The sequence below is a fragment of the Schistocerca nitens genome, chromosome 1, assembly GCF_023898315.1.
Source record: "Schistocerca nitens isolate TAMUIC-IGC-003100 chromosome 1, iqSchNite1.1, whole genome shotgun sequence".
In the NCBI taxonomy this organism is placed as follows: domain Eukaryota; kingdom Metazoa; phylum Arthropoda; class Insecta; order Orthoptera; family Acrididae; genus Schistocerca; species Schistocerca nitens.
Genome location: NC_064614.1, coordinates 964,818,970 through 964,843,371, shown reverse-complemented (window position 1 = coordinate 964,843,371; position 24,402 = coordinate 964,818,970). Strand labels below are relative to the sequence as shown.

Here is a 24,402-nt window from a genome sequence, read left to right as displayed (position 1 = left end):
ACAGGATATAAGGGCACCGCCTAGCGGCTGTCGTCTGTGTCCCTGCCTTCTGGTGGACTGTACAAATTGCAAGACTGGGATTCCAGAGGTCCCGGTGCAGGAAGAGAACCACTCCGTATTCCTTTAATATCTCGATACTCACAAAGAGCAGCAGCTCTATTGCTGTTGTGATAAAACAGCTGTAGGAGTAGAGCCCTGCTCACTGTTTCCAGACCTTTGTTGACTGTCTACATCTATAATGCTCCCTGATGATTGTGTTTAAACCCTAGGTTGTCATATCAGTACCGGCACCCAACAGATTGCAAGTCCTGCAAGTTCAATTCAATTTTTCTTATCACATAATCGAATATTGCGACATAGTTGACTCGTCAGTTTTATGTTTAAACCCTAGGTCGTCATATCAGTACCAGCACCTAACAGATTGCAAGTCCTGCAAGTTCAATTCAATTTTTCTTATCACATAGTCGAATATTGCGACATAGTTGAGTTGTCAGTTTTACACTATATATATATATCTAAAAACAAAGATGATGTGACTTACCAAATGAAAGTCCTGGCAGGTCGACAGACACACAAACAAACACAAACATACACACAAAATTCAAGCTTTCGCAACAAACTGTTGCCCCATCAGGAAAGAGGGAAGGAGAGGGAAAGACTAAAGGATGTGGGTTTTAAGGGAGAGGGTAAGGAGTCATTCCAATCCCGGGAGCGGAAAGACTTACCTTAGGGGGAAAAAAGGACGGGTATACACTCGCACACACACACATATCCATCCACACATATACAGACACAAGCAGACACATTAGTCTTTAAATGTGTCTGCTTGTGTCTGTATATGTGTGGATGGATATGTGTGTGTGTGCGCGAGTGTATACCCGTCCTTTTTTCCCCCTAAGGTAAGTCTTTCCGCTCCCGGGATTGGAATGACTCCTTACCCTCTCCCTTAAAACCCACATCCTTTCGTCTTTCCCTCTCCTTCCCTCTTTCCTGATGGGGCAACAGTTTGTTGCGAAAGCTTGAATTTTGTGTGTATGTTTGTGTTTGTTTGTGTGTCTGTCGACCTGCCAGGACTTTCATTTGGTAAGTCACATCATCTTTGTTTTTAGATATATTTTTCCTACGTGGAATGTTTCCCTCTACTATAACCATTACACTATATATAATAATACTAAAAATAGACAATAAACTAATAATATATATGGTGTAACATCTTCAAAGAGGTATTTTAATTACAATTATAACGCATTGTTGCCATTCATGAAATCTTCTACACTGTAGTAACATGTATCTTTCAGATATTTTTCCAGGTCCAGGTACCTTTTACATTTGGGTCATCCATATCTTTCCATATTTTATTTACAAATGTCATGCCCATATAATATGGGTTTTTTTCATATGATTTTAAACGGTGGGTGGGTAACATGTAGCTCGTTCTATATCTAGTATCATATTGATGCAAGAAGAAGTTGCCCACAAAAAGTTGTGGGTTTCTTTTCGTGAAAGTGAGAGTTTCATAGATGTATATGCTTGGAATGCTCATTAGATTTAGTTTTACAAATAAAGGTTTAAAATGTTGCTTTGGTTTTGCTCCCGCCATTGCTCGGATGGTTCTTTTTTGTAGTCTAAAAGCTCTAAGTAAATTTGTTTTTTCAGACCCCCAGAAAATTATACTGTACCTAATGACTGAAACAAATACGCATTATATACAGTTTTTCTTACAGCTAAATCAGTAATACTGTACAAGATATTCATAATATATACAAAGCTATTCAGTCGACCCAGTATGTTGTCCCCCTGGTGACTCCATAACAGGTTTTTATTGACTAATACGCCAAGGAATTTGACACAGTCTTCAGTCTCTAATTTTTTGTCCATATACCTTATTTCACTTATAGACTGTGCAGATTGTTTTGTGGTGAAATGAACAAGTTCTGTTTTTGTAAAATTTAATGTCAAGATATTGTTTTTGACCCATGCCTCCACTCCCCCAACTGTTTGTTCAATATGACGAATTAGGTCTACCTCATTTTTACAACAGACTACAGCTGTTGAGTCATCTGCATAGAGGATAGTATCAGATTGGACCTGACATGGCATATCGTTAATATAATGCAGAAAAAGTAGTGGCCCTAATATTGAACCTTGTGGAACACCTAATTGAGTGTGTTTTCAGACAGAGAGAAATTTCTTGCCGTTGATGTAAATAAGTACTCTTTGTTTTCTGTTTGCCAAGTATTATGACACCCAGCTAAGAGATTTGCCTTGAAAACCATAGCGTGCCAATTTTTGGAGAAGCAGTTTCAACATCATTCCTATAAAGTCGGGTACCCACGTATGCATGTCGATTTTTGCTGCCCTCATATTATGCATTTGTGAGTGTTCGCCTTGCACTGGTATGAAATGTTGACTCATCACTAAACATTATTGTGTTCAGGAACATCTCTCCATCCTCTGTTCGACACATTATTTCCGCACGGAATTCCCCATGAGCAAGCTTTTATGTGCATCACTAATGTGCTGCGCCATTAGGAGTCTGTATGATTTCAATTGTATAATCTGTGCAGTATATTCACCACAGTCTTATGTGGAATCCCTGTCTCACGAGATGCTTGACACGTGTAAGAGCTCTCCGTAACTTGTTTGGCATAATCATCAACATATGGGTGATGTGGTGATTTACAATATAGCAGTGAAAAACCAACCTCAACAAAATTCAAGTGCCAAGAGTAAATTTTAGGCCTGCTTGGAGGTTCTTTAGCATATTCCATGTGAAATTTATGCCAAACAGTTGTTGCCGAGTTCGTTTTCATGAAACCAAACTGCACATGGAGCATGCTCCACACTTGTGAAAGTAGCCAATTTAACTGTGCACTACGCTGGTGCTCCTGGTGGCAGAATGAAGTACTAATGCACTACGTGAATCAGACTTGAGGTTGTTTGCTACAGGTTAAGTTCATCCCTATGAAATCCCCAAATCACCTTCCCTACCCTCTGGCTTCTACCCTTGTAACCGCCCCCGCTGTAAAACCTGTCCCATGCACCCTCCCACCACCACCTACTCCGGTCCTGTAACCCGGAAGGTGTACACGATCAAAGGCAGAGCCACGTGTGAAAGCACCCACGTGATTTACCAACTGACCTGCCTACACTGTGAAGCTTTCTATGTGGGAATGACCAGCAACAAACTGTCCATTCGCATGAATGGACACAGGCAGACAGTGTTTGTTGGTAATGAGGATCACCCTGTGGCTAAACATGCCTTGGTGCACGGCCAGCACATCTTGGCACAGTGTTACACCGTCCGGGTTATCTGGATACTTCCCACTAACACCAACCTGTCAGAACTCCGGAGATGGGAACTTGCCCTTCGGTATATCCTCTCCTCTCGTTATCCGCCAGGCCTCAACCTCCGCTAATTTCAAGTTGCCGCCGCTCATACCTCACCTGTCTTTCAACGTCTTTGCCTCTGTACTTCCGCCTCGACTGACATCTCTGCCCGAACTCTTTGCCTTTACAAATGTCTGCTCGTGTCCGTGTATGTGCGGATGGATATGTGTGTGTGTGTGAGTGTATACCTGTCCTTTTTTCCCCCTAAGGTAAGTCTTTTCGCTCCCGGGATTGGAATGACTCCTTACCCCCTCCCTTAAAACCCACATCCTTTCGTCTTTCCCTCTCCTTCCCTCTTTCCTGGTGAGGCAACAGTTTGTTGCGAAAGCTTGAATTTCGTGTGTATGTTTGTGTTTGTTTGTGTGTCTATCGACCTGCCAGCACTTTCGTTTGGTAAGTCACATCATCATATATATATATATATAAAAACAAAGATGATGTGACTTACCGAATGAAAGCGCTGGCAGGTCGATAGACACACAAACAAACACAAACACACACACAAAATTCAAGCTTTCGCAACAAACTGTTGCCTCATCAGGAAAGAGGGAAGGAGAGGGAAAGACGAGAGGATGTGGGTTTTAAGGGAGAGGGTAAGGAGTCATTCCAATCCCGGGAGCGGAAAGACTTACCTTAGGGGGAAAAAAGTACGGGTATACACTCGCGCGCACACACACACACATATCCATCCACACATATCCAGACACAAGCATGTCTGCTTGTGTCTGTATATGTGTGGATGGATATGTGTGTGTGTGTGTGTGTGTGTGTGTGTGTGTGTATACCCGTCCTTTTTTCCCCCTAAGGTAAGTCTTTCCGCTCCCGGGATCGGAATGACTCCTTACCCTCTCCCTTAAAACCCACATCCTCTCGTCATTCCCTCTCCTTCCCTCTTTCCTGATGAGGCAACAGTTTGTTGCGAAACCTTGAATTTTGTGTGTGTGTTTGTGTTTGTTTGTGTGTCTATCGACCTGCCAGCGCTTTCGTACGGTAAGTCACATAATCTTTGTTTTTAGATATATTTTTCCCACGTGGAATGTTTCCCTCACACACAACAAAAGATGGCAGCCATGGAAGCATGTCTCCTCCTTTATTACTTGCATCTAATGCAAAAATAGTTATTGTGGGCAAACTGAAACCAACATTATTTTATTATTGCATGCCAAATGGATATTATTGCACCAGTGGAATTTTTTATATAGGACATTATAGGGGCATTATGCGAGGCTGTATTAATGTTGAGACCTAATTCGAGGATTTTTGTGTTTTGATACAGATTTCCTAGTGTGTGTGTTCCACATTTGATATGCAGCACAACCACGTCTTTACAGAGTATTCCAACCATATATAGAAACAGTTGTGAATAGCTTGAATTGGGCAGACGAGGTGAATCTCTTGGCATCATTTGATAAGAGGTGAAAATTACACCAATAGAACCATGAGCATAGAAACTGAAAATATTTATAACACCTCTTTGACAGTTAGTAATTTAATGAATTTTCTCTAGTGAAGTTCTGAAATGCATAAATAAATGGTAGTATGTAGGGATCAAGACTGGAAAATAATTGACATGCAACTGCAGTAGCCTGTTACCGGACCTTCTTAGGTTTAATTACAGTTCGTAGATGATGCTCCCAGTTTTTCCAGTTAGTAACTACAGAAGATTTCAGTACGATTTGATTATCGCATATTGACATCAACAAAAATGGCTATTTGGGATAAACATCTCGTTTGGTCAGGTTCGGCGATGTTTTAAAAACATCATACATGGTTCTTGAATGCTTTTTGTTGTGGTACAAAATCTATTCCTTCCAGTATGTTACAGTGTGGACAGTTGTGAACTGGGCAAGCAGTTAAAAACAACTTATATGAGTTACTCTTTTTAATGACTTGCATTCATGTGTTAGAAATTCAGTATTTTAATTTGGTGACAAGGGCCAGTAAATACACAAGCATTGGCAACTTTTGTGTGTGTGTTTGTTTTGGTTTATGCATGGCAATACAAACTGTCTAGAAATTCATTTTCTTTTGCTCACAGAGATTTCATCATTATGGAAAAATACCTGCTGCTTTCCATCCACCAATGTTCTATGTATCACTTCGTGTTGGTTCGCGGGAGTTCATAGGAGAAGGCATGTCAGGACAAGCTGCAAAACATGATGCTGCCTCTAAAGCATTGAGTCAACTCAGGAACCTTCCTTTACCAGAAGAAACAATACAACAGCGTGATGGGACCCAGGAAAATGGTCTGTATTTAGGTGATTTTGTCTTCAATTGGATCGATTCACTCTGAGAAATAATGTGCTCTATTTCTTTTTTTTATTTTCTTATTTAAAATATGCTCTTTGTATAGTAACAAGAAAAACATTTATTGTCCTGTAGCTATTAAATTCAAGACTAAAGGTTATTTGGAACTTCCTGGCGGATTATAATTGTGTGCCAGACCAGGACTTGGAATCTGAGAATTTGTCATTAGGGTAGTTGCCCATGAAAGGCAACGGTCCCAGGTTCGATTACTGGTACGGCAAACAGTTTTAATCTGCCAGGACGTTTCAGGACATTAATTGACACTGTCAACAACATGCATCCCACACCCCCAGAGGAGGTGATGATTTTTGTGTTTGTCTCTAGATACTCTTGCAGCTCTTTCAGTTATGATGAACATAATGCCTATGATGACACAGTATTTTCATAATTATTTTTCATAGATAAGTATCTGTTATACAGCCAGTGAGTGTCCTTGAATGATCATTAGTTACATCAACTACGGTGTAAAAGTGACACATTAAAATACTACAGTGTCAAGTTTGAAGTGATGCGTCTATCTAATCTGCAGAATAACATAGAAAGAAAGCAATCACAAAAAATTGCCCATAGACATATGTGAAGGTCCTGTGCTAAAATTATTGGATCATTGACACAGGAAAAGCTGAAAGTGCTGATAAATAGTGATTCCAATGTGTTAAATATTGCAAGGCTGCAGTATGTAGAAAATTGAAGAAAGATGTGATGTGAAGAAGAAAACTATTGCAATGTTTTACTGATGCACTAAGCAGTGCGCACTGTGCCATCTTTTTCTCTGATATTGTGAACAGTACAAAGAAATACCAACTCTGTGAGGAAAATGGTATTCTGTATGTAGCACTGTGTTTTTAAAAAGTGCTAAAGTAGGCGCAAATCTAAAATGAATAGCAGGACACCGTTCCAGATTTTTAATTTTATGACAAAAATGAGGATGCAGAATCAAAACAATCTAGAGTCTCATTCTTTACATAAGACATTTAAATTAACGAATGCACAGTAGACAGTGCTGGTAAAGGTTGCTCTATTGTGAACACATTACTCTTTCAGATGTATGTGTATGGCCTTATTGAACATATGAGTCCTCCAAAACCCTGTTTTTTTGTTGATGATAGTAGTATGTTCCCATCTGCTTCGAGCGTTGAAAGTTAGCAGTTTACAGCATAAAACTCAGTGTCATGGTTCTCAGAATAATGCAACACAAGCTAATTGTAAATTCAGAAAAGCTGTAATTATCAACTTGAACTTACCAATCTCATAAAAATGTATCCAAGCTAGATTAAAAGATAAATTGATATGAAATAACAGTGTTACAAAAATTTTGTGTCTATGGGTCCAGCAAGATTTGAAACGTGATGCACATATAACTTGTGAAAGAAACTCTCAATAGTGTGCTACAGTATTACAGTATTGAAAGCTACAAGAAATAAATGTATACTGTCATGTGCATACTATGCACTGTTCCATTTGCTGCTTCACCTGGAAATCATTTTGTGGCACAATGCTACTCAGATCATGAACATACTTACAATACATAAAAGCGTGGGGGATAACTTGTCACCTTGAAACTGGAATCTTGGAACCCTTATTTAGCTGAACTTGGTTTTATAAATGTTCCATGTTTGTTTATCCTTGAGACAATCTTATTTGCTTTCTACTATCTCATGGAATCTGGAAAACTAATGCAGAATGAGAATATTCACAATTGTGGTACTAAAGTTCAGTCAGATATCCACCAAATGCTATCCACAATACCATTCTGTAAATGAAGTGTAATCCACTAGGGAATCATACTACACCTAACACACCATAAGAAATAAAAATTGCTCCTGGGCTATCACTAAAGGCCAAATTCTAGGTGTACCTAATAAAGTACTGCTTGTATTGTGTGCAAGAATTTTTAAGTGTGCAAAAACTTTTCATAAAATTTAGGCCAGCAGAGTGTCCATGTTTATTTGCCCTGTCCAGTAGCAGTTGTATAATTTTCACTGTATGCTAAAAATTTCAAACAAATTTATAGTACAATACAATACAATAATGTAGATTCAGGCTAAGTTACAAATCAGGCTGTCACCATAAACTTCAATCACAAAAGGCATGAAGAAAATTGAGATAACCACTGAATGTGTTATGTTGCAATACCAGTAATGTGTTTACCCAATGTCACGTGTCCTGTTTTGTGATGTGACTGGCTGATAGAAGCACACTGAGCAGGTGCAATGTTTATTTACTTGTTTATGAAAATAAATTGATGTACTCAGTGGTTCTTGTTTTTATACTTGCATGCTACTAACACGTACAGTTCAATTGATGCATCAAATTAAAGATATTTCCAAAATGTTTTTTTTTTTTTTTTTTTTTTTTTTTGTATGATTTGTTGTGCACAAGTGTTGGTAAATGGTATGTAGGTGAATAAAATTGTGAGCTGCATTCCAAATTAAAAGAGTATATTGTTTAGATACTAATAGGTATCAGATAGATTATATAATGGTAAGACAGAGATTTAGGAACCAGGTTTTAAATTGTAAGACATTTCCAGGGGCAGATGTGGATTCTGACCACAATCTATTGGTTATGAACTGCAGATTGAAACTGAAGAAACTGCAAAAAGGTGGGAATTTAAGGAGATGGGACCTGGATAAACTGAAAGAACCAGAGGTTGTAGAGAGTTTCAGGGAGAGCATAAGGGAACAATTGACAGGAATGGGGGAAAGAAATACAGTAGAAGAAGAATGGGTAGCTCTGAGGGATGAAGTAGTGAAGGCAGCAGAGGATCAAGTAGGTAAAAAGACGAGGGCTAATAGAAATCCTTGGGTAACAGAAGAAATATTGAATTTAATTGATGAAAGAAGAAAATATAAAAATGCAGTAAATGAAGCAGGCAAAAGGGAACACAAACGTCTCAAAAATGAGATCGACAGAAAGTGCAAAATGGCTAAGCAGGGATGGCTAGAGGACAAATGTAAGGATGTAGAGGCTTGTCTCACTAGGGGTAAGATAGATACTGCCTACAGGAAAATTAAAGAGACCTTCGCAGAGAAGAGAACCTTTTGTATGAATATCAAGAGCTCAGATGGCAACCCAGTTCTAAGCAAAGAAGGGAAGGCAGAAAGGTGGAAGGAGTATATAGAGGGTTTATACAAGGGCGAAGTACTTAAGGACAATATTATGGAAATGGAAGAGGATGTAGATGAAGATGAAATGGGAGATAAGATACTGCGTGAAGAGTTTGACAGAGCACTGAAAGACCTGAGTCGAAACAAGGCCCCGGGAGTAGACAACATTCCATTAGAACTACTGATGGCCTTGGGAGAGCCATTCATGACAAAACTCTACCATCTGGTGAGCAAGATGTATGAGACTGGCGAAATACCCACAGACTTCAAGAAGAATATAATAATTCCAATACCAAAGAAAGCAGGTGTTGACAGATGTGAAAATTACCGAACTATCAGTTTAATAAGTCATAGCTGCAAAATACTAACGCGAATTCTTTACAGACGAATGGAAAAACTGGTAGAAGCGGACCTCGGGGAAGATCAGTTTGGATTCCGTAGAAATATTGGAACACGTGAGGCAATACTGAGCTTACGACTTATCTTAGAAGAAAGATTAAGAAAAGGCAAACCTACGTTTCTAGCATTTGTAGACTTAAAGAAAGCTTTTGACAACGTTAACTGGAATACTCTCTTTCAAATTCTGAAGGTGGCAGGGGTAAAATACAGGGAGCGAAAGGCTATTTACAATTTGTACAGAAACCAGATGGCAGTTATAAGAGTCGAGGGGCATGAAAGGGAAGCAGTGGTTGGGAAAGGAGTGAGACAGGGTTGTAGCCTCTCCCTGATGTTATTCAATCTGTATATTGAGCAAGCAGTAAAGGAAACAAAAGAAAAATTCGGAGTAGGTATTAAAATTCATGGAGAAGAAGTAAAAACTTTGAGGTTCGCCGATGACATTGTAATTCTGTCAGAGACAGCAAAGGACTTGGAAGAGCAGTTGAACGGAATGGACAGTGTCTTGAAAGGAGGATATAAGATAAACATCAACAAAAGCAAAACGAGGATAATGGAATGTAGTCAAATTAAATCGGGTGATGCTGAGGGGATTAGATTAGGAAATGAGACACTTAAAGTAGTAAAGGAGTTTTGCTATTTAGGGAGTAAAATAACTGATGATGGTCGAAGTAGAGAGGATATAAAATGTAGACTGGCAATGGCAAGGAAATCGTTTCTGAAGAAGAGAAATTTGTTAACATTGAGTATAGATTTAAGTGTCATGAAGTCGTTTCTGAAAGTATTTGTATGGAGTGTAGCCATGTATGAAAGTGAAACATGGACGATAACCAGTTTGGAGAAGAAGAGAATAGAAGGTTTCGAAATGTGGTGCTACAGAAGAATGCTGAAGATAAGGTGGGTAGATCACGTAACTAATGAGGAGGTATTGAATAGGATTGGGGAGAAGAGAAGTTTGTGGCACAACTTGACTAGAAGAAGGGATCGGTTGGTAGGACATGTTTTGAGGCATCAAGGGATCACAAATTTAGCATTGGAGGGCAGCGTGGAGGGTAAAAATCGTAGAGGGAGACCAAGAGATCAATACACTAAGCAGACTCAGAAGGATGTAGTTTGCAGTAGGTACTGGGAGATGAAGAAGCTTGCACAGGATAGAGTAGCATGGATGGCTGCATCAAACCAGTCTCAGGACTGAAGACCACAACAACAACAACAACATTGTTTAGATATACCAGTTGGCTTTTGATAAACATGGCAGAGGAAATACTTCAGGCAGAGGTGAAGGAAACCTTGAAACACTCTGGCTTGCACTTTAAATCCAAGCTATCAACACTTTATTGCCACAGATCCGTGCAAGTCTGGGTTCACACCTGCAACTCATTCTTCGTAGTCATAGATCCTTGTTTCAACCCTAGGATGATGATTATGAGAACTCAGTTAACATTGACAGGTAAAGAAAAAAGAAATTTGAAGAGATAAGATTCTTGTTTCAATTCTGGGATGATGTTTATGAGAACTCTGTTAATACTGATATGTCAAAGAGATAATTTGAAGAGATACAAATACCCTCGTAATATAGTGGGAAAGTGTAAAATAAGTCAGAAATGCCATCGCCGTCAGGAAACATGGGAATGCAAAAGGAAGGTTATCTTTTATGGGTTCGTATACAAACTCTCGGTGGCTGTTTTCACACATTAGTGAAGTGTCAACTGATCAGTGGCAAAATGTCTTACAAGTGGGGGCAGGAACAAATTGTTTTATTTTATGGGAATCACATTGTCATTTTTTGCCAATTTTGACATAAGCTTCTGTAGGTTTTGGTGTTACATTTTGCTGGTTTCGATGGAATTTTCTGTTGCTTTTCCACTACATTACAGGAATTTGTATCCCCTCAGAATATCTGACACTGCTGGGACATGTCATTCTAGGTAAATTAATAGATCCTTTTCTCTATCATCATTAATAGAGTTTATCATCACTTCATGGTTGAAACAAGAATCTAGAGCTGTGAACGCAGACTTAAAACGCGTATCTGTGACCATAAGAGCTGTCTGCTTAATTTGCATTTCGGTGTTTCTTTCACTTCTGCCTGAAGTCCCTTCGTATTTCTTAAAGTGTTACTGGTTTAATCACTGAAATCTCTTTTTTTCCCACAATAATGGGGCACTCTTACACAGGTAATGTTTTATCTGGTGAAGTCAGATTTCTTGATATTTTTGCACAACAACTAGTACCAAAAAGATGAATTCTGAACAGCTCTTTAATGTGATGCATCAGTTAAAGTGCATATTTTTGTAGTATGGCATTATAAATATGGTATATTAGCTTTACAAATACATAAATCAGCATTGTGCCCGCTTGCCCAATTATTGCACAGGACACAAGGCATCATGCAGACATGTTTATTGTAGTTAAACAGAACACGAAGTAGTTAAACAGATCATTAAGAACATTTACTTCAATATTTTCTTACTGGTAAGTGAATGAAATCTGTGGTGACAGCATGACTCAGGCCAGGTGCTAGGTTATGTTGAAAGGTATTAGATGCCTTTTCCATTTATGATTTTGTAGAAATACATTGCCGTAGTTGATGATTTTCATATTTGTAGTTACACATTAAGAAAATATCTAGTTTAATAGAAGCACTACACTAAAGATCTCCCAAAAATCTGCAATGTTTTGTGTGATGGGTTGTGCAAAATTGTTGGGGAAATTAACATCAGTGACTAGAAACTGTTACTGGAGTCTGTTTTGTTTGACATCACATCTAGAGATAGAGTTCTTCAAAAGAGATATTGACTATTAATGTAAGATAATACGTAATTCTGTGTTGAGAAGAAAGCCAAAAAGTGATTTCAGCATTAAAATAACTATTAGCTATCAATATTAGTAAACTGTTATCCTGAGGTTCACAGCATTTTTGTACATTGTGGGAAAAAAGTCAAATTTCGAGACAGTTTTGTATTATGTTGCTAAAAATCACTTTATTTTTTGTTTTATTGTTTACACAAAATTTTCCTGTCTGTACTCACAAGAAAACTTACTTCTGAAAAGCTTTCAAGTATCTGATTGCACTTTTTTTTTCTTTCATTGATTATGTAATGCAAATATTTCTGTTTGCAACACTGTAAATAAATATCATGTCAGATGTCAGTAAACATAACACACAAATATAAAGTAATTGATAGGTATATTTTCATCTTTAACATAATACTCTGAAACAATTAAATAAGAGAAAAATAAAGCACATGTGATACTTAAAAAAAAGTCCACAAAATAAAATGATTTTTTCCTGCCCTTGCTCATCATTCATTTTGATGATGGCACGCATTTTGTAAAACAGATTTAATGAAAAATTTTTTAACCCTTGTCTTCTCCTTCAGTTTTTCTTGCCTATCCTTATATTCAAGTCCTCCTCCTCCAGCTTATTCCATGCAATCTACACAGATCAAAATCACACCATACTTGTTTTTGCATTACAGGAAATTGTTTGGATTCTGATCCAAATGCTGATCTCAAATCTCCCATTTCGCTGGTGCATGAAATTGCACTTAAACGTAATCTACCAGTGAATTTTGTGGTAGAAAGTGAAAAAGGACCACCACACATGCGTACATTTGTGACGAAATGTACAGTGGGGGACAAGGTCACAACTGGCCAAGGAAATGGGAAGAAGGTAAGAGTCCTCATGCTTCTTGGTTACACATACGAGGTGCATTCAAGTTCTAAGTCCTCCGATTTTTTTCTAATTAACTACTCACCCGAAATCGATGAAACTGGCATTACTTCTCGACGTAATCGCCCTGCAGACCTACACATTTTTCACAACGCTGACGCCATGATTCCATGGCAGCGGCGAAGGCTTCTTTAGCAGTCTGTTTTGACCACTGGAAAATCGCTGAGGCAATAGCAGCACGGCTGGTGAATGTGCGGCCACGGAGAGTGTCTTTCATTGTTGGAAAAAGCCAAAAGTCACTAGGAGCCAGGTCAGGTGAGTAGGGAGCATGAGGAATCACTTCAAAGTTGTTATCACGAAGAAACTGTTGCGTAACGTTAGCTCGATGTGCGGGTGCGTTGTCTTGGTGAAACAGCACACGCGCAGCCCTTCCCGGATGTTTTTGTTGCAGTGCTGGAAGGAATTTGTTCTTCAAAACATTTTCATAGGATGCACCTGTTACCGAAGTGCCCTTTGGAACGCAATGGGTAAGGATTACGCCCTCGCTGTCCCAGAACATGGACACCATCATTTTTTCAGCACTGGCGGTTACCCGAAATTTTTTTTGGTGGCGGTGAATCTGTGTGCTTCCATTGAGCTGACTGGCGCTTTGTTTCTGGATTGAAAAATGGCATCCACGTCTCATCCATTGTCACAGCCGATGAAAAGAAAGTCCCATTCATGCTGTCGTTGCGCGTCAACATTGCTTGGCAACATGCCACAAGGGCAGCCATGTGGTCGTCCGTCAGCATTCGTGGCACCCACCTGGATGACACTTTTCGCATTTTCAGGTCGTCATGCAGGATTGTGGGCACAGAACCCACAGAAATGCCAACTCTGGAGGCGATCTGTTCAACAGTCATTCGGCGATCCCCCAAAACAATTCTCTCCACTTTCTCGATCATGTCGTCAGACCAGCTTGTGCGAGCCTGAGGTTGTTTCGGTTTGTTGTCACACGATGTTCTGCCTTCATTAAACTGTCGCACCCACGAACGCACTTTCAACACATCCATAACTCCATCACCACATGTCTCCTTCAACTGTCGATAAATTTCAATTGGTTTCACACCACGCAAATTCAGAAAACGAATGATTGCACGCTGTTCAAGTAAGGAAAACGTCGCCATTTTAAGTATTTAAAACAGTTCTCCTTCTTGCTGCTGGCGGTAAAATTGCATCTGCTGTACGGTGCTGCCATCTCTGGGACGTATTGACAATGAACGCGACCTCATTTTAAAACAATGTGCATGTTTCTATCTCTTTCCAGTCCGGAGAAAAAAAATCGGAGGCCTTAGAACTTGAATGCACCTCGTATAAGGGAAATCCTCTCTTAATTATGAAGATAGGTTGTTAACCCTCTTGGAAGATTGCATTAGACTAATCTTATATTATGCAATTAAACTTTTTTTAAAGAACTATGTATTCAATGATTAAAGAATTGTAATACAACAGTTGTTTGTGATGAAGTAATAAGCATGAATTGTTTGTGAAGTAATGGGTACTTGAGTGCTGGTTGGACTTCCATTTACATCTCAGAAATTTTATATAAATGTGTGTGTCTGAAACCACAAAAGAAAAGGCATTAGCTTGAAAAGTGAAGATAACTCACTTTGACTGCTGTCAATGTTGCGTTGTGAGGAGGTATTCACCATTTTCACCTTTACTCGCTTTTTTAAAAATATTGTCACCTTTTCAATTTTTTTGTCTTTCTTCCTCTTTATTTTTGTTTCAAGTTTCTGTATTCATGTTTGTTCATTTAATTTTTTGGAATGCTGCCCTCATGAAAGTAGATAAAATGTAACCATAGGGGCATCTGAAATTTGAGATAGTGTGTTCCGTTTTGATTTTTTGAGTGTTTCTTATATTTTGCGCAAGTGTTATTAGTGTCAAATGTTCCTTTATTACCAACTGCTGCTTTGATACTCTGTTCAATTTTGAAAATAAAAATTTTGAGATGGGGATGGGAAATTGTAAATTTTGTAGTGACTCGCTTGTGAAGACAGGTAGTTTGAAAAGTAAAGTGTCTATATCAGGGAAAAAGTTAGTGAAAGGAATTATTTTGCAGTGTGTGCTCTTGCTCTGTCAATTTTGAGACATAAGGTTTTCAGGCAATTTTTAACCATTCACTTTCAACCAAATTTAAGTGGAAATTAAAAACTACATTTAGAACTTTCAGATCAGACACAACCCTCAAGTTTGCTACATGTGCCAACAGTACAGATTTTATGAACAAAGGAGAGTTCCACCACCAGGAAATTGATTTAGGCAATAAAATCGGTGATTTTCAGTTTAAAATGACATTGGTTTCAAATGACATTTGCAACATTTTTAAGATGGTGATCCTGAACATTGGTCACTTTCATCTAAGAAAATGAGAACCTAATAATTGATGAACTGGTGCAATATTTCTGGGAGAATATGGTAAAAGAAGCATGTTCATCGTATTACACATGGAGTCTCAATGAAACTAGCAGTGTTAAACATTTTGGATTGTTGCATAGCAACACTTCACTTAAGAACTTTCTGCATCGGCAAAGCAGTTGGTGAAACATTGTATCAAAAATTATGCGAAGCACTTTATAAACCAACTTGTCCATAAATAAATATCTATACTTGGGTCTGATAACCCTAACATAGATAAAAAAGTTTTTAGGTTTTTAGATAGTAATGTCTGAGACCCGAGGCAGACAAGTTATAAACATTGGAACTTGCAACATTTATAAATGCATAATGCCTATACAGAGGCTTTGGGGTGTATGGTGAAAAAGCATTCAAATTTCTGGTTGTTATTAACCATTATTTTGACAGACGGCCTGTTTGCTGGGAAGAATTTGAGGGAATTCAGTCTTAAGTTCAACATTCCACATCACGAGTTTCTGAGTGTAATAATGTAGCTCACTTTTAAGACTTTCAGCAAATAGGATTTTGGAACAGTGAGGTGGTATGCAGTATTACATACTTAAACATATACATCTAAAACAGAATTCTGCTGCTGTTTAGTCCAAATCTTACAATGCCATTGTGAATGCTAAAAAAAAGTCATCAATGAAAGCAGGACTTCATTTCGTTATTTCATCTGCAGAACTTTTCAGTAAATGCACACAATGTTTTCAAAGCCAAACACCTTTGATTCATAAATTACATACAGAATAGAAAACTTGCTTCAAACGTTTTGGACCCATGTTTTGAATTTTTCTACTTTGAGAAAACAGTGTGTGTTTCTGATGTTCTGCATAATGAACTCTTCACACCTGCTTCCTCTTGGACAAGTGGGCAAGTAATCAAAGAGCTAAGTAAAATGGAAGAATGTGTCAAGTAGTGATTTGCAAAGAATGCCCAAAAACATTACATTGCAGCTTGAAATCTGGTTTGTAGGCCCCCAAGGATCTAATAAAGAGTAGAAGCTGCAGTGACAAGTTAAAGGTTGCAAAAATAATGCCGTTTGATGCCTGGGCAAGATTACTTATTAGACAAGGGAAGGTTGAAAAATTTGGCCCAGCTTTAGATGATAAATGTATTCTCAATTACTGGCAGTAGCACATCTTAAGAAGAGTTTCATCATTCATAAAGCATCCCAATGTTTCAGATCTTGTTAAGGCTTGTCTTACATTGTCCCATGGAAATAAGCACACGGAGAATTGTGCACAAGATATTTAAATATGGACAGAAAGCACATTCAAATTATACTGCTTATAAGAAAGAATGTGAAAGGAAAAGTACAAAACCAAAGACATCTTGAAGAGGAGATTAAAAAGAAAGATAACATGAAAAATTCAATTGACTGTGAAACACCTGCTTTGGACGGTGTGCGGGGTGGGGGACACCAAACATCTAAGAAGGCTTGAGACCGCTTTAAAAAGACCTTCAACGAAAGCAGTAAAATTGTTTTAAACACAGTATAATCAGCACAGGGTATGCTTGAGGGTGCACAAATTATGAAAGAGTGAAAGAAAGGGAGGTATAAAACATTCAGAAAAAAAATCTTGAGAAAAGAAATCTACTATGAGTACTGAATTTTTTGCTAAGATTTCTAAGAAACAGTAATACAAACATATTTTGTTGATCCTTCTGCGGTATTAAGGTGTAGAGTGTCATTAGTTGTAAATATAATACGTAGATATTTTTGTGAATTATGTTGTCCAATATTGAACTACCAATACCAAATTACCCATGTACCTGCATATATTAGTAAATTTTTATGAAGGTAAGAAGTTTGCTTCACCCCGTCCAGGGTCGTAGTAGATAAATTTATTATGGTCTTAACTGGCCTTATTGGTAGGGGATTATCAAAAATGAAAATAATCAATTTGTGGCATATCTGTTTATTGCAATAATTTGTCACATTTTAATCACCTTTTTCAAATATATTGTCACCTGTCTCGCATTTTTCAAGTGCCTTCATGGCTTCTCATCCCGATGTTTGCTAAAAGTAATTCATGTCACACATTGGCAGTTAGTATTCAGTTAAAAGACCCCTGAAATAAACACTTGAATGTGGAGGTAACTAGCTACAGCACACTCTTACACTTTGTTGAGCTGTAGTTGTTGACTGTGCTGCTCTTTTTACTGAAATAATGCAGTAATGGAGCATATTGACACTAATGTTGTCAGTCTCAGTTGTTATGTCAATCTTTAGTTCATCCAGTACATGCAGTCTGTTTTTATAGACCCATCCTTTAAGACAGCTCCACAGTAAGAAGTCAGGAAGCGTTAAGACCATAGAACATATGACCATAATCCTTTACAGATGATTCAGTCACCAAAAGATTCACTCAAGAAATGAATTTTTTCATTAGATGTGTGACACTGTCCCATTGCAACAAATGATGATGTTCATCTGCCTCAAGAAGCTGTATGAGCTGTAATGTCATCACTTTTTGAGCAGTACGATATGAAATCTGAAATTTGACAGTTAGTATACTCAAACTTTTTGAAAGTGAACCCAGCATCATATGCCTCACCTCATCTATTTTAAATACATCAGAATGTCCAGTCTCTTCTTGCCTGCATCTACTTCACATTCTTGGAAATTATTGATCAATCTTGTTATTCTTCAGTTGTTCGGCAGTGTGGCATCAGGTTATTTCCTACGTACAACTTGTGTGTACAAACAACTGGCAAAATACTCAACACTAAAAACTTTTTGTTCTCATGAAAACGACATATTTACCAATTAATGAACTGTGCAATACTACAGACGTCATTTAGCCTTTACCCTTTGTATATGTCTTTTTGCTTGTTGTTGTTTCTTCGTGTGGTGCTATCATGCAGAGGTTGATCAATGAATGCATTGCAGCTCCTATTTACAGACATTATTACTTTCATGTGCATGACTTTTTGCGCACTATGTATGTTATTTTAACGATTTTCATGATTCTTTGTATAACTTTATCGAAGTGCTCCTCCACATCACTGCAGATGAATAAAATAAAATGACTTGCTATCTTTTAGCAGAATTAAAAAATAAGAATGGTGTACATTGTTGTTTTATGCTGTTACTGGGGATTATAACATGGTGCCTTTTTTTAAGACTGAGACCAAATAATGAAGCCAATAATAGACACAGGGTTCTTGCTCTGAAAAATTCTGGAGCTTTGTTTACAATCCCAAGGAAACAATAATTAATACTTGTTAAGTTTCCATAGCAACCAGCAGCAATCCATATGCAGTACTAAGAAATTACAGAGCATTATTTAAAGTATCCATTAATTTGACATTTCCATAATGATGTAAACTGGCATTATTTTTGCCCTTAATGAGTCCTGCCACATATTTTGAAATACGTGAGGAACACACTCAAGGTATTAATTTTGACTCCCATAAAAAAGATAATTATAGATATCATGCTGCAATAGTCAAGTTGAGAAATAATGTTTGGTTGTGGGCTTACATTCAACCTGTTGTGTACAAGGTTGTTGATAACAATGGGAATTATATTTTAAATAATAAATATACATTGCCAGTGTTTAGTGATATAACTATTTCCAATTGATTGTCTTGGATAGGTCTTAACTGTTAATATCCATTTCTCCCTTGATTGCAGTTGTAACGGGGTGTATACTCTGCAGGAAATCTGGAAAAAACCAAGGAATTTTTTCATCCAGGAAAAATGTGGGAATTTTGTAGAATTCAGGGAATTTTTCGTTGGTTTACTTTTGGGTCAAACTTTTGTAATTTTGACTGGTAAAAATTGATGCTCTTGCAAAGAATTTTACTTTAGGCTGCTACTGCAGAATAATAATGCAGCAATAAAACAAATAAGAGAAAAGCACCAATATAAAACTGAAGTTGCAAAGAAAACGCACCATTTAAAACAACAAAACAGAGTGCATATAAAAGTGTCCGCTGACAGCAAAATGTGTCAAAGACTTTAGGACAAAGTCTATGCAATACTTTGTAACAACAAATGCTTTTGATGAGTGTGACATCACAACTATTTTAAGTTAGGTCCGTTTGAGCTGTTGCCAGTGGGCTCATGCACATGCACAGGGCTGAAGATGCATAAGAGCAGCACCTTCTCGTTTGTCAGAAATCTTCATCTTTTCAGTGGGATTTTCAATTTTAGAAATAAAAAAAATTTACTCAGGGGTCAGGTCTGAAGAGTAAGGAGGATGAGGCAACACAGTGGTTTCATTTATTGTGCAAGCAGCCAAATGCTTCCGTGAAAAACTTTTCTAGAGCGTCCAAGCAGGCAGATTTGCGCAAAGCAGCCAGAGGTGTAGTGGGGAGTAATCTCCATGTGACACACATTAAGTCTCATGATTTTTGCTGTTCCCTCTTCATTTACAGCTCTCATGTCAAATCAAAACAAAACAGATTTCTGTGACTAGGGGCTATCAAATGAATTAAAATACATTCATATAATTACAGAAGACCAAAATATGTTATTAATTTCAGTTTTCTGATTTTATTTTATTTCCACGCTATTGACAGTCAAGCATTAGTCACTTTGCAGAACAATGAACACACACACACACACACACACACACACACACACACACACACACACACACAGGCAGTTGGTTTGTTTGGAATGAAGTGTTTCATTCCACACTATTAGCTAGCATTGCTGTTCCCTGAATTTCAAGTGCAAGTTTTCATCTTCTGGCATGTATGGCATTACACCACAATAAAGAACCAAACCTGAGATAATACACTAGTGGTACTCCCAAGAAAATTAGCTTCCTGGAAATGACACTGAAACGCTGCAGCAAAAGTTTACATATCTGCCTTCCATAATATACGGTGTTTTTTGGTCACAAAAAATGTTTCGGCCCTTGTCTGGTACCTGGACATTATTTCTTAATTTGTGTTGTTTACAACTGAAATGTTACATTCTTCTGCAAACTCTCGGACAGTCAGTCTTCGATTGACACACACAATTTCGTTGACATTCCCAACATGAGCATCGTTATAGACATCGAAGGGAGTTCTGAACAGGGGTCATCTTTAACTTCTGTCAGGACATTTTTAAATCGTGTGAACCATTCACAACGCCAAGTATGGTGTAAGTACTCATCACCATAGGCTTCCTGCATTATTTTTTGCATCTCTGTAAGGGTTTTCTTGAGTTTCACACAAAATTTAATTCAGACTTGTTGCTCCTCTAACCCTACCATCTCAAAATTTGAAAACTGTGTTACACAACGCTCTATTCAATATAACACTGAACAATACCTAACAAACATACAACAATGAAACTTCCTGCAGTTGCACATTAAACCCAGGCGTGTGCAGGGATGCCAGTCGCGTTTTGCTCCAAAGTACCATTGGTGTGAAATTAAGAATGTTCTGCCATGTTTTGAACAGACCTCATATATTAATTTAAGACATGATTTTTCCTATTTATTTGTTTGTGCTGCTTAATAGCGGTGTTGCTATTGACTGACTACATCATGCGTCCTATGCTCTGAATATCTGCTGTCATTTTCTGGCTAGATAATGTGACATTGGCTATGATTGGCTGACAAAATCACATCGCAGTCTTAATTTCAGTGCTTCAGAAACTAACATGCTGTGTTTGGTGGAATTCGTATTTACAATTTCATAATACAAAAATAGGCAGCATACATCTTGCTGCATATCAAAGATCTCTACAAAACGCTTACATATCTCTCTCTCTCTCTTTAAAGTTCTGCGAAGTTATATCCTGGTGGATAAAACCTTTAACGTTCAAAGAATTAGTAGGTTTTACAGTTCCGAGGGAAAGTATACTGTCACTTAACATGGGGAAAGTGTGTTTTCATCCAGAAATAAGTGTATTTTTAACTGGGAAACCTAGGGAAAACCCTGGATTTTTTTTTCCTGATCTGCATATACACACTTCATGGTCAATGATGTGCTTCCAGATGTTCAACTAAGTTGTTATTCCTGTTATGGAAACAACAACCTGACTGAGCACCTAGAAGCACACCATTAATCAGTTATGCCAAGAATACCTAAAGGACCCCTTAAAGAAGCAGACTTGTTTATTGAATTCACTCTTATCTAGCTTTGGATTTGTGAGATAAGCACAAACACATACCAACAAAGTTTATCAGTTTAACTTCACATTGAAGCAGATACTCTTCATGTTTGTGAATATTTTGACAGTAGTGAGAATGACCATGAATTTAGATGAAGCATTTCTTACATTGACTGTGGCTCTGTGTTTAAAGAAGAAAACAAGAGACTGGTCCAGGGCATGACTGAAAATGAGAGATTTACTCATAAAAATCTACTAAAGGAAATATTACTCTCAAAAACTGATGATTACATCAACTTTCTTTAAATGGACAATGAAACTTTTAATAACTCATTAAGTCCCTAAAAGAGCAAACTTGTTATTCTAATTCACTCATATCTTGCCACTGATGTGTCAAACAAGCCCATCCACATACCAACAAAGTTTGTCAGTTTACCCTTACTTTTGAAGCAGATGCTTTTCTTACATACTGTACTTTGACACTATTGGGAATGGCTACAAATGCAGATGAAACATTTCTAAGTTGACACTGTCACTGTGTTTAAAGTAGGAAAAGAAAATAAGACGCTGGTCCAGACAATGTTTTAAAATGAGGAAGAACTATAAATCAGAAAACTTGTTAAAGGAAGTGTTACATCAACTTCTGCGTATGGACAGTGAAACTTGCTTGGAACTACTTCGTCCTCCCATTGAAAAATAAGACAAGTACACGAAAATTTATTCTCTTCTACTTGGTGCTGTAATGACAGTTCATTAAAATACCACAATGTGAGAACATTGCGTAGTATATGGTTGGGAAGGTGTGACACCACTACCATTTTGGTAATTGGTAATTGCCTGTGCTATTTTATCCTTGATCGTAATTATAATATTTGTACAAATTCATTATACAGTGAGATAAATTGCAATAAAACTATTTTTCACGAAACATATGCAGAGAAATATTATACAAACAATGTCCACCACATTGTCAAATTTGCCATCAATCAAAATTTCTGCAAACCCATTAGATACATACAATGTTTGACAAACATGTCAAGGAGCAGATATTTTGCAAACATAGTAAAATTTGACAAATTTTTTTATCCCCTATGAGGCCCTTGAAGAGAATCTTCATGGTATTTGCATAATAATTATTAATACCTACAGCAGTAAATCAAAAAAATGTTATTTCCATACTTTATAAAAATTATAAATTAATTGAAAGGAAAGAATTAGTTACATACATGAGACTTACAGTTTTCACTCATATCAATCCCGTTTCCACATTTATGTGGAAGATGTTTTTATGTTTGTTACATTGATGTTGTTTGACCAAAAATATTGTTATAAACATTGTATTAGCAAAATTGCTGAATTTATTCATTTACTGTTGTACGCTTATTACTAGTTAATAAGTGTTGTTGTAATCACGATATTCCTCTCCGGGCCACCATGTTGATGAGATAAATCTGATGCTCAGTTTTTTGAGAGCTTTTGGTTATTTGCTATTACTGTTGGTTTCGGTTATTTCTGCATGTTCCCTCCGAAAGTTCGCAAACTCCCTTTGTCTACATTTCCAATTTCATAGGCAGTAACCCACATAGTCTCATCCTGAAAATTGTCATATTTCAGTAGTTCACCAGCTTTCATAGTGAACTAGAGATCTTCATTGCTTCTCATGGAAATCAGACAGAATAACCATAAATGAGGAAACAGGGGGATGCATAATTTAGTCCCGTTATTTGGCAAATCTTTTGCAAAAGCTACTTCCACACTCTTGACTTTTATAAGATATGGTAAAAGTACCCCAGTACACCATCAAAGATTTTATAAAAGATATTTGACAAACATCTTTTACAGTGTAATAAGGGCCTTTTAAACTGTAAGTGTGTGCGTCTTATTTCCATTGTGAAAAGTGTGACCACTAAAAATTCAGCTCTAAGAATAATTAATGATAAAAAGTGCTAACAATGATGAAATTGCAATGACAGCTAATGAAGTTTCACTTTTTTCCTACCTCCTCCCTGAAAAAAGGTCTCTTTGTCCTCTCCATTTCTTTCTATTTTGTAACACAGTAAGTGCTTTATTTACATGGTGGTGAGACTTCTGGAAAACTTGGAATTCTCAGAGGACTTACATTTTGCTTGGAAAACTTGAGGAATTTCAAGAATTTTGTTTTTTAACCTAATATTGGAATTTGATTGCATTTAGCCTTGTAAATCACAAATTATAAAATACTTAATATTTCAAAGTTTCTCAATTATAATATTTTAGTCCATGTGCAGACTGAAGTAACAAATGAAAATTTGTACCAAGGCCAGGATTTGAAGCCAGCTCTCCTGTTCACTAGACAGATGCGTTACCTGCCACACTGTCCTGGCACAGTTTTCTTGCACAATTGTACGGACTACCCTAGCACGCCTCCCTCCTCAGTTCAAATTACCATTCATGCCTCAGCCTGCTTGGTATTCCCCCCTAAACTTGAACAGCAAACGTTGGCTTATGTGTGAATGGGAATTTGGATTGAGGAGAGAGGCATGTTAGGGTAGTCCATACAACTGTGCAAAGCCACCTTGCCGAAGTGACATAGTGGTTAAAGCATCTACCAGTGAGCAGGACACCCAAATTCAAATCCCAGCTTTGGGACAAATTTTTATTTGTCACTTCAGTCTGCATATATGCATCATAGATCTTTGATGCTTGAAAAGGTCTCTGAATCATATAGTTTCAATTGTTTTATATCTCTTTTATACCATATGTATTTCCTTCTAATGGTTATGAAATATTACAGGATATCATGATGGCAAACAGTTACATATATGTCACAGATATTAGAGTGACAATATTAATGTATTTTCAACCTCTCACTGAACATTGTTTGAACTGAGTCATTTTCACTGCCAGGTCGATTGTGGCGTAAAACTACATCTTTGCTCGCAAATTTACTAACTGCATGCACAGTATTCTTTGTCAGAACAGGAGACTGTTGACTATTGACACTTCATGGTAAAATTTATTTCCTGAAAAACATTTTGATA

The 24,402-nt window shown here is 37.4% G+C and overlaps 1 protein-coding gene across 2 annotated transcripts in view; it reads left to right on the top strand.

Moving 5' to 3' along the window:
• Positions 1-24,402, top strand: part of LOC126194920 (double-stranded RNA-binding protein Staufen homolog 2-like) — a 254,734-nt gene that overhangs the window by 129,022 nt on the left and 101,310 nt on the right. For both annotated transcript variants that reach the window (XM_049933299.1, XM_049933306.1), the window contains exons 8-9: positions 5,429-5,636; positions 12,686-12,879. In XM_049933299.1, coding sequence (XP_049789256.1) covers positions 5,429-5,636; positions 12,686-12,879 — 402 coding nt within the window. The remainder of the gene's footprint in view (positions 1-5,428; positions 5,637-12,685; positions 12,880-24,402) is intronic.